This window comes from Trichosurus vulpecula, chromosome 1 (genome assembly GCF_011100635.1).
Source record: "Trichosurus vulpecula isolate mTriVul1 chromosome 1, mTriVul1.pri, whole genome shotgun sequence".
Lineage (NCBI taxonomy): Eukaryota > Metazoa > Chordata > Mammalia > Diprotodontia > Phalangeridae > Trichosurus > Trichosurus vulpecula.
In genome coordinates, this window is record NC_050573.1 from 391,352,244 (window position 1) to 391,364,377 (window position 12,134).

The 12,134-nt window shown below is 36.2% G+C and overlaps 1 protein-coding gene across 2 annotated transcripts in view; it reads left to right on the forward strand.

The window, feature by feature from the left end:
* Positions 1-12,134, forward strand: part of WDR7 (WD repeat domain 7) — a 489,834-nt gene that overhangs the window by 21,145 nt on the left and 456,555 nt on the right. For both annotated transcript variants that reach the window (XM_036757317.1, XM_036757326.1), the window contains exon 2: positions 2,694-2,865. In XM_036757317.1, the coding sequence (XP_036613212.1) occupies positions 2,707-2,865 (159 nt within the window). In that variant the 5' untranslated portion in view covers positions 2,694-2,706. The remainder of the gene's footprint in view (positions 1-2,693; positions 2,866-12,134) is intronic.

A 12,134-nucleotide genomic window follows, 5' to 3' on the forward strand; every position in this document is an offset into this window, starting at 1 on the left:
GCATGTTCTTGGCAATTGACATTCCATCCATTTTGTCCTTTCTGTATGGATGGTTAAGCCAAACTCTTTTGAATGATTACACCTATCTTTCAGGAGGCTCCTCTGTGTTCTGGAGCTTGATGTAATCAGTAAATTGTCATTGACAGACAAGTAACTAGAGGACCTCTCTGTGAAAAATGAATTCCTTTTCAATTTGGATCTCCTTCTTCACAGTGGGAAACATCTCTGGCAGGCATCTATTTTTGTGTTTTTTGCTTTGTTGACTTTTGATTGGAGGGTCATTGAGCACATATATTTCTATTTTTCTATCCTTAAAGGAATCTTGAATCATTTTGAAGTAGTGAAATAGCCTATTGGTCAATTGTTCTTTCAAATCAAATGCTTATTTTCGTAATTAACAAGTAATAAACAAAGGAATCTCTGTTATCTATGAATTAGTTGATTATGCAGTGGTAAAAATGTGGTTCATTATTGAGTATCATTTATGAAAGCCTGCTTATTCCCTATGAGTACCTTTTAGATAATTTTCAGAAAGTTGTCTATATATTGATGAGTGAATAAATGCATATAGGTTAAGTAGTTATTAACATTCTTTGGGTTGCCTTTGTGTAGAGCGGGGTATTAATTAGGTGCTAGCATTTTTTCCTATCTTTGGTACCTTCTTTTTCACATACCTTGTACATTGGTCACTCAGTACCATTATAATTTCTTCTGGCACAAATCACTTCTATATGTCATCGGTCTAGTCTTGTTGCTTTCCCTATCTTCTTTTAAGTTCCATTTCTTCTTCCTTTATATAAACACATTTGGGACTGTGATGTTAGGATCCAAATATGGTAGTACCACTGTCCTTGTTGGAGAAAATTGTTGTGTATTTTTTTAAATCAGTATTTTCCATTTTCTTCTATTTAGTGGCCTTGTTCTATTTTTATCCTTAAACTTTATGCAGTCTGTAGGTATTTTGAATGAAATTTCCTTTTTTATCTCCTCTTGCTACGTTTTGTTAGTATTATGCAGAAAACTTAATAATTTTTGTGTTTCTTTTACATCTTGCTATTTTATTGAAGTTACTACTTGTTTTGCCTATGTTTTCATTTTACTTATTTAATAAAAAACCCTTTTCTTCTTTTAAGAGATTATCCTAATAGTTATCCTTTTCCCTCTTTGTCAGTTTCTCCTTATCTACTGATTCCTTTCTTGCTGCCAACAGATATACCTTATAGAATTTTACCTTAAAATTCTGTTAATAAGCAATGTATTTTTTCATCGTATTAGGAATTTTTTCTTAATTATGTTTTAAGCCTTTCTGCTACAGATGATGGGCAAAGGTCTTCATTTATTCTTTGTTTTAAACTTATCTTGGCTATGCAATGCTGAACCCAGGGTAAGACTGGAGGGCCTGTAAGAAGCCATGCTGTGCTCTCAGTGCACAGCCTGGAGTAGGTAGCCAGCAATCCTGATTGAGAATAGTTTCTTGGCCCTGTTCCCTTTCACATTATTGGTCTGGGACATTGAGGAAGGAATGGTATCTTGCAGAATGCTACTGAGCCTAGGATCTAAGTTTTCTTGTCACTTCTATAGTGCTATGTACCATAGCTGAGCAGGGATGCTGGTGGTCTTCAATTTATATCCCCTCACTTCTCTCTTGAACTGACACTCTGCTAGTTGAAGGTTCTGCCCAGTAACAGCCCTGGATGAGATGTTTGGTCCCAGGCTCTGACTCCTCCTGAGATTCCTGGCTGGAACTCTCTAAGTGTAACTGCTCTCTGGATGCAGCAGCTGCATTTAGGCTCTGATCCCAGTGGCATTCACTAAATAGGAAAGAACTAGGTACTGAGTGTACTGTTCTCTTTTTGTGGCAAAGCCCCATTCTTTACAAGAATACTTATTGACCTTTGTTTCAGTTAGGAACTTGAGGTTCTTAAAAGCAATGAACAAATTTCAAGAACAACCCATCCTACCCTTAGTGCTGATTTTGGTGACAATTTGCAGGGGCTGTATATACAATGATGAACCACCTTGTCCAACTACATATCAAATCACACAACAGATATTCTTTAGCTACTTGGTTTTTCATGTTTAGGCAGTTAGGCCAAACTCTTCTGAATGCTTTTGCATTTCCATTAGGGAACACAATGTCATCAACAAACCAATGAAACAAACTAAGCAAAATACTTTTTAAAATTTATTTTTAAAAATATAGTTTCTTGATTCCTTTTGTTCTTGCATGAAGATGGGGCAGAAAAAAAATACCAGCATTCCCTTCTCTCCCCCACATTGTACTGTCCCTTGTAACAAAGAAAAACATTTAAGCCAAAACTTAGATGTAGAAATGCATTTGACAATATACATATAGTATTGTGTCCTTCTATTAAGAGAACTCATATGTTTCTTTATCTAGTCTCTGTATATAAAATAATAATCAGTTGTCTTGAGAGTAATCATTATCTAGAGAGAGTTGATTTACTTGTTTAGTCATTGAGTAAAGCAAATGAGACTAAAGTTGTATATGAAGAATTGTGTCTATACAGGAGTAAACATTTGGCCAAATTTTGCTAGTAGGGTGAAGTGGTGATTTTCAAACTGTGTGATTGTGTGCTGGGCTTTGTCATTAAAACGTAAATATGTGGGGATCTTCTAGTGGAATCTTTTTTTGCAATAAATACTTAAAATTATCTGTATGAAATTTCCAGGTGTGAAAGCAAAATGGCAGGAAACAGCCTTGTTCTACCAATTGTTCTTTGGGGTCGTAAAGCACCGACACACTGCATCTCAGCTGTGCTTTTAATGGATGATGGGGCTACAATTGTAACAGGATGTCATGATGGACAAATATGCCTCTGGGATCTTTCCCTAGAACTGGAAGTAAGTATACAAAATAACCACTTGTGTCTTTTAGACATAGCTATCTCCTTTTCAGATGGCATTTTTTTTCGTTATAAAAAACAATAACAGTTGGTACTACTACTAATTTAGAAAATGTATCATAAATCATTATTTCTTCACCCTCCATGCAAAAGTGCTTTGGAATAAAGGATAACCTGGAAGTTGCTTAAATATAGTTGACATTTCTGTTTTGTTTTTTCTGTGCTAGATCTTAATTGAAGACCATCTGATTCCATATTTATCAGCCAAATGTGAGATTAGATCATAGAAAAAAGCTGAATGAAGGATATTAAGCTATTATAGTACAAAAATATCTTTTTATCAAGTCGGTGGATCTGACACTTTAACCATTCTGCTGCCTACCTTTTGGCTTTTTCAATGATCATGAGCCTTTTACTGTATTGTGGAGATGAACTTACAGTAACTTTTGAGATTCATTAGCTGCTTTTATTAAATTTTCACTAAAAAAGTACTTGAAAATTATGGATTAAATTGAGAATCAGAATTTCTGCCTTCTCCACAAATGATTGAAATTTTACTACTTAAAAAAAGTAAAATGAAATGATGTCTCTGTAAAAACAAATAAAAAGGATAATTAGGGTTATAGTCCAATCACCTTAATTTCTAGTTAGCCTGAATGATCAGGCAGTCAATTAACAGTATTCTATAGAAGCAAAAGAAATGAGTTAACAAATTCCTTCAGTGATAAATGACTAGCCACAAATAAGAGGACATTTATTTGAGTCTGCATGACCTCACTGGAAAGTTAGGAAAATATGGTTTTATTTTAAAAATTTCTTTATTGTGAACATGAATTTGATTATGTGATGTGTGACTCTGATAAAGTGATGAGACCCTTTTTTGTGGCTTGTGAAGGTGGTCATGGTACAGGTATGCTACATGTCAACTTGCTGCAGCTGTATTTTTAAGGTTGGTGAGTCTTGTGCTAGCAGCTGTGGGGAATTGCAGAAATATATTTGTTGTGTAAACACAGAAATGAGTAACTTATTTAGAATAAAAAAAAACCAACGTGCAGTTTTATGTGAAGTCATACCAATTTGCAAATGATACTGCATACAGATGAAGTAAAGACCTGAGTAAGAATTTTTAACAAATTAGAAAACAAAAATTTTAAAGAATTAAAAAAGATGTACATCATAATTTATGAAGCATTCATAGGACTGATGAAAATGTTGGAAGTGAAGCATTGTGGTTTAGAGGAAAGAGCACTAGATTTAGAATTAGAGGATTTGAATTTACATTCTGGCTTTGCCCTTTTTACCTGTTTCATATGATTTAAGACTGAGAAGGATCCCTCTTTGGACCTTTATTTCTTCATTTGTAAAATGAGGATGTTGAACTCAATTTTTAAGGTTTCTTTTAGTTCTAAGGCCTACGATTTTAAAGATTTGGTTTATTCAAAAAGAAAATTTCAAGAATGATGGCTTGAGTTAAATTGAAATTGACAAATGGTCACTAGTGAGGCAACATGGTATTTCCCATATGGCCTTAAAACTAGTTGCTAAGTCTGCAGTGGAAAATTGCAGCATCTGTGAGATAGAAAATCTACATGCCAAAATTACAAGTGAAGTCAGTGTTGATTTCTTTTTCATACCAGCCTGGCATAGTTCACATAGAATTCACAAGGTCAAGCCATCATTTGGACCTATGGTGAGGTACTTGAGAGAATCTGTATGATGATAAAAGAATAGCCTTGCACAATGATAATGCTCTAGCTCATAGTATGCATTCTGTGAAGTGGAATTGAACAAAAATCATATTTTTCAGCTTGATCACTTATCTTATTCATTAGACTTGGCTCCAAATGATTCTTGGCTATTTTCAAAAATCAAATCCACTTTCAGAAGATTTGCTGCCATGAAGGTATTCAGAAAAATGTGATGCAAGCTCTGAAGGCAGTTCCAAAAGAGAATTTTGAAACAATTTTTGCTCAATGACAGTATCATTAGTATTAATATATTTTCTCGTAATGACATGATTTGAAGGGGAAAAAGTCTCGTTTGGATAAATTCTGCTACATTAAAAATAACTGCAACTTTTCTTCCCAACATAATCATGTATATGTGAGATGTATGATATGGATAAATATTTGTATAATTGTTATATCATCACACTTCATGCCATTATTAGGTGGGCAGAAAATGATCTTAAAGGTCACACCTGAAGTTTTGGTTATCAGGGTTTCACCGACAGTGTAGGATGATAATAGATGATAATATAATCGGTTCTGTTGTATATGAGATGATAAGCTAGAAATCAATGTTATGCTTATCAAAATCTCTGATGATAATAAAGAAACAGAGTTGAGGTTATCTATTAGGAAGACATGAATAAAATTTCAAGAGATCTTGACAGATTGGAAAAAATGATCCCATAGATCAAAAAGGTGCTCCTATTAAGATATTAAGAAGCAAAATGCCGATATCAAATGTGGAAAGATTGTGCCAAGGTAAGAAAGCATAGTTAGATGATCCTATGAGGTCAGGAGCTGCCTGTGAATCAGCAATGCAGTGTTGTTGAAGAGAGGGATTAATGACTTACTGAAATGGAGGGAAAGGCATATGACTTTTAAGACCTACATCTGTCCTCTTTGTTTATATGGCCCATTAGTCAGATTTTGTAATTAGAACATTGTATTTAGTTTTGGATGAAAAAGGAGAGTCCAGGGAAAACCAAAATGTTTTAAATGTATGGAAAACCAGTTCCTTGGGAAGCTGTTAACACAAATGGAGTTGTTTACTCTAGAGAAGATTAAGTATGTATTTTTATTGTATTTTGCATATAAAAATTAGGTAAGAGGTAAAAATAGATCTCTCCATGAAAGACCAAGACACTTCTCCTCCCCAACATTCTTAATATTGTTATTGCTATTCTCATCTGTTACTAGTTTGCAAGAATTCAAAGATAGATCTATGACATTTAAATTCTTATATATTGCACTCCTTTGGCCTATGGTCTTACAAAAACTGGGTCTAAGTTCATGACAGTCATCATTTTGGTGGCTTAAAATGTCATTACAGAGGTAGCAGCAGTACTCACAGTTTCGTCAGCACCTAGGGTGGTACTGTTAACACTTTAGAAAGGAAGTGTCATATGTGCAGTGTTAGCCATCACCTCTGTTGCCACTCTTCTGTTTTTCCCATTTTCTTTTCATTCTTGGTCACATTGGTGGCCAGATAGATGTAATTTTTTAATTGTGGTTTTTGACATTTAAAGATAATATTGGTGGGAATCATTATGTGTAAGTGAAGAGATCATTTTGTGATAGTTTTTGTGTATATTTCATGTAATTTGTGATAGTTTTCGTGTACATTTCATGTATGCCATTTAATGACCATAGACACTATTTTTATTTGTTTTTCCTCTGAGCTTTTTAATTTCTCCCCATCTCTAAGCCCTGAATAAGCCATTTCTATGAAAGGAGACAGAGGAGCCGATTTCCACCTACTTCATGGAAGATGTTAAAACTTTTACTTTTCAGTTGTTTATGTTGACCCTGTGATCTAGTGCATATTTAGGGATTTTCAATTTACTACAATTATCCTTCCTTGATTTGCTATTTAGTGGTTATATAGTTTAACTTTTCTGGATCCTTTTATTGCTCATCTGACTAAAGTGCAGCTTAGTTTCCATTTACAGGTTTTAGAAGTCATATATGGAAACTATGAAAAACATTAAAATATTAACTTTTTAAAAGCTTTTCTTATATGAGTCAGCTGACTTTTTGTTTCCATGGTAACAGAGAGGTTGAGATTTGGTTTGCTAAATTTATTACTGTATACTCATGGTTTCCAGTTACTGCCAGTTGATCACTGTAAAGAATAATTTCATTATTCGTGTGATTGGAAATCATATGATTTAAGAGTTGAAAAGGACATGAAGAGCTAGTCCTGCCTTTACCCAATATATGAGTCTTATTTAAATTGTTCTTAGCAGGTGGTTACTATTTTCATTGAAAGGATGTTTATGTAATGAGGTGGCATGACAGATAGAACACTGGGCCTGGAGTCAGGAAAACCTGAGTTCAAATTCAGCCTCAGACACTAAATAGCTGTGTAACCCTGGGCCAGTCACTTAACCTCTCTTCTACCTAAGTTTCCTCTGCTGTAAAATGGGGATGATAATATCACCTATCTTAGGATTGTTGTGAGGATCAAGTGAGGAAATATTTGTAAAGTACTTAGTACTGTGTCTGGCACATAGTAGATACTTAATAAATGCTTATTTCCTTCCCTTTTTCTTTTGAGGCAGCCCATCACATTGTTGTTTCTAATTAGATGGCCTTTTTTATATTGAATTTAAATTTGTCTTTCTTTAGTTTGTATACATTGTTCCTAGGTCTGAGCAAGGCATAATGAGTAGAGCTATGGACCTGGAGTTTGACTTCTGCCTTAGACATTTATTTGCTGTATGACTTTAGGCAAGTCACTTATCCTCCCTGAACCTCAATTTTCTCATCTATATAATGAGGATAATAATAGCATCTATCTCACAAGGGTGTTGTGAGGCTCAAGTTGATTTTTTTTCTACCAAAAATGTAATTTAAGTAGAATTCTTTAGTTTTTATGATCTAATCATGAATGCTAGAATGATTTTTAAAGTATAGTTTTAGTTTTTTTCTGACTTAATTTAAATTTCATTGTCAGTGATGCTATATTGGAAAGATCTCTGGATTTGAAGCTACAGATTCTGTGTTCTGTCTCTGTTGATTTACTGCCTACGTGACCTTGGGCAAGTCACTTTGAGCCTCATTTCCTCATCTGTAAAACAAAGTTGTTGGAATAGATGACTTCTAAGGGTTCTTACAGGTCTATATCACCCTATGGCTATGTTTTGGGCCCTCCTGTTTCTCTTTTGGCCAGCAACCCTGAGGGTCTTCCCCTCCCAGTTTGATTTTTTTTTTTTGATTAAAGGGGCCATCCCTTGACTCACCTCTTAAAGAGGCCTATTCACTGAATGGCCGTTACCTGACTCAAAGTGAGAACCTAAAAAGATCTTAGCCTAAAAGGGCCAGAGTCTCCCATTGCATCCTGGGCCATCTCCAGTCCTCCTGATCCACATCTGACCACTGGACCCAGATGGCTTTGGAGGAGAAAGTGAGACTGGTGACCTTGCACAGACCTCCCTCATTCAAATCAAAGTCAACTGCAAGTCATGTCACCATCCCCCTGATGTCATGGTCCTCTTCGAGAATGAAGGCCATACACAATGACAATGAGGCTCAAATGATGCCAAGTATGTAAAGTCAGTCAATAAACACTCATTATTCACTTACTATGTGCCAGACATTGTGGTAAATGCTGGAGAACAAAAAAAGGCAAAAAGCATCATCCCTGCCTGGAAGGGTTTGCATTCTAATAGGGAGACAACTTGCAAATAACTATCTTCATACAAAGTTCAGGCAGAACCAATGGAAAGTAATCTTAGAGGGAAGGAGTGGGCCTGGGAAAGGCCTGCCAAACTGATTCTCGAAGGAAGCTAGATTATGAGTGGTGGGAGGTGAGGAGGAACAGTATTCCAGGCATGGGAAATATTAAGTGAAAGACTCAGAGATGGGAGTTGTGAGGAACAGCAAATAGCATGGTTTACCTGGGTTATAGAGTACCTGAAGGTGAGTCAAGTTAAGAATGGAAAAGTAGGAACGGGTCTGGTTGTGAAGGTCTTTAAATGCCAGGTAGAAGATTTTATATTTTATCTTGAAGGTAATAGGGAATCAATGGAATGTGAGTACAGGGGTGAAACCTGTACTTTAGGAAAAACCATTTTGACAGCTGAGGGGAGAAGGAGACTTACAAGGGAGATCTCAAGGTAGAAATGACAAGATTTGGCCATGAATTGACTGTGTGGGGTTAGTGCTAATGAGGTATTGTAATGGCAAGCAAAGTGGGGCTTTTTGTTTTGCCCTTTTTTCTTTTGGAGTTCTAGTTGTTTTCAGCACTAAGGTAATGAAGTGCCTTTGATAGAGACTTGCCTTCGTTTGAATCGAGAGTCTTTGATGACCTGCAATTGAGTTTGAGTTACATGGTTGTGACACCCTCTGTGGGCTGACCCTGAAGAAGTGTATATATACTGCAAGGTTAGTATTTTGCTGGGGGGGGGGGGTCACTCATTGGAAGAGTGTTGTGTGGAGACTTTGGATAGCCATTAAGGAACCCCCCCCCCGGCTTTGAAAACCCAGGTGTTGGTGTGTCTTTCTCAGGTAAGTATGTATGTATGTATTGCTATGGACAGACAGAAGCTCTATCTGCTGATTTGTGTTATTTGCTCTGTTTATGTAATTTCTGCTTGTAATTTCTGTTTGTCTTTTCTCTGAAGTTCAGGGTGCTGACTTTTTCCCCTGAACTAAGTGAATGACATATGTATGTTTTCACAGCCACAGTAGCTGCAAGTAACATTGTTACAGGTATTAGGGATACTGAGATTGTGAGCCAGGGTGACTTGGAGAATGGTGGTGTCCTTGATAGGAATGAATATTGGGTAGAGGTGGGTGTTTGGGGGAGGGAAAAGAAAAAGAGTTATGTTTAGGATATGTTGAATTTGAGTTGTCTATGAGACATCCAATTTGAGATGTCCAAAAGTCAATTGGTATTGCACGATTGGAGCTCAAGAGATATTAGGTCTAGGTATCATCTGCATAGAGATGATGAGATTTCCAAGTGAGGTAATATAGAGGGAAAAGAAAAGATGACGAACTTTAAAGTGCTATATAAATCTCAACTATTATTAATCCCAACTTTTCTGATATTTGAGTACAGTTATCCCCTGATAAAATTTTCTCTTTCTGAGGTTAAATATACCTAGTTCCTTTATCCATTCCTTATGAATTGCCTAATGCAATGTACATTGGGATTCTTAACTCTAATTTCAGTACTGCACTTTTTTAAAAAATGAAGTGTAACATTGTATTTGTTGGTATCTATAGCATTCATGCCATACTGTTGATTCATTTTGAGTTTGTAGTGAGTTGACACTCTACATCAGTATCAGTAATCTTTATTTAAGAGTTTTTGTTACAGCAGTAAAGCAGTTCAAAAGTAGTAGTAGACAGATCCTCAAGATATTTGATTTATATCAGCATAATTTAAAAAATGACATTTATATGGTGTTCAAATGTTTTTGAAGTGCTTTATATACATTATTTCATTGGTTTCTCCTAACAATCAAGTAAGGCAAATTTTACATATATTTTTAACCTCATTTTACTATTAAGAAACTGATCTCAGGAGAGATGACTGGCACAGGGACACACATAGCTAATAATGGGTCATGACCAAGTCTTTGATACTGCACTGCTTCAAATACTACTTACTTCCTCTGCGTTGGCACAAGAAGGTCCTGGTAACATACTGCTGTCTCACATGCAGTAAGTAAACTCTGTAGCTCAAAAGAGACTTTGGAGCCAGGATTGATGGAACAGAGAGCATCTACATTTATCTAGAAAGGGGGTTTTATTTTGTGTGTTTGTATATGATGCTTAGAATTGAGTTAACATTCATTAGGGAAGATGTTGGCCATATTTCAGGCTTTTTTCCTTTTGGGGAATATTGAGTGTTCTGGCTGCTTTATATTATATATATATATATATATTTTTTTTCCACTATATCCAGCTTTTTATTGAAAAACCTAGAGAGGGAGAGGTGAAAGGCAGTAAAAGCAAACAAGGCCACTTCTCAGAAGAGCCGCTTCTCATACAAATGGAGTCCATGGACACCTCCTTCCACCTGAGCAGATGATGTCCTCTTCTCAAATTTCATCTCCCCTGAGTACATCATGGCTCTGACTTGAGTTAGACTCTTGGCACCAATATCTTGGCAGGTCCCCTCCCATCCCCTTTTCCCTTCCTTTCTTGCAGGGCAAGATACATTTCTACGCTCCATTGCCTGTGTATCTTATTTTCCAGTTGCATGCAAAAACTTTTTTTTTTTTGTTTTTGAACATCTGTTTTTAAAACTTTGAGTTCCAAATTCTCTCCCCTCTTCCCTTCCCACCCACCCTCCCTAAGAAGTCAAGCAATTCAACATAGGCCACATGTGTATCATTATGTATAACCCTTCCACAATACTCATGTTGTGAAAGACTAACTATATTTTGCTCCTTCCTAACCCATCCCCTTTTGTTGAATTTTCTCCCTTGACCCTGTCCGCTTTCCAAAGTGTTTGTTTTTGATTACCTCCACCCCTATCTGCCCTCCCCTCCATTATCCCCCCCTTTTTTTTTTATCTTCTTCCCTCTTCTTTCCTGTGGGGTAAATACCCAATTGCGTATGTATGGTATTCCCTCCTCAGGCCAAATTTGATGAGAGCAAGATTCACTCATTCCCCCCTCACCTGCCCTCTCCCCTCCTCCCACAGAACTGCTTCCTCTTGCCACCGTTATGCAAGATAATCCACCCCATTCTATCTTTCCCTATCTCCCTCTCTCAATATATTCCTCTCCCATCCCTTAATTTGATTTTATTTCTTTTAGATATCTTCCCTTCATCTTCATCACCTCTCTCTCTATATACACACATATATATGCATACATACACATTCACTTATATATGTATATATATACATGTGTGTGTATATATATATATATATATATATACACACACACACACACACACACACACACACATATATATATATGCATATTCCCTTCAGCTACCCTAATACTAAGGTCTCATGAATGATACACGTCATCTTTCCATGTAGGAATGTAAACAAAACAGTTCAACTTTAGTAAGCCCCTTGCAATTTCTTTTTCTTGTTCTTTTTCTTGATTACCTTTTCATGCTTCTCTTGATTCTTGTGTTTGAAAGTCAAATTTTCTATTCAGCTCTGGTCTTTTCACTGAGAAAGCTTGAAAGTCCTCTGTTTTATTGAAAGTCCATATTTTGCCTTGGAGCATGATACTCAGTTTTGCTGGGTAGATGATTCTAGGTTTTAATCCTAGCTCCATTGACCTCCGGAATATCGTATTCCAAGCCCTTCAGTCTCTTAATGTAGAGGCTCCCAGATCTTGTATTATTCTGATTGTGTTTCCACAACACTCAAATTGTTTCTTTCTGGCAGCTTGCAGTATTTTCTCCTTGATCTGGGAGCTCTGGAATTTGGCGACAATATTCCTAGGAGATTTCTTTTTGGGATCTATTTGAGGAGGTGATCGGTGGATTCTTTCAATTTCTATTTTGCCCTGTGGCTCTAGAATATCAGAGCAGTTCTCCTTGATAATTTCTTGAAAGA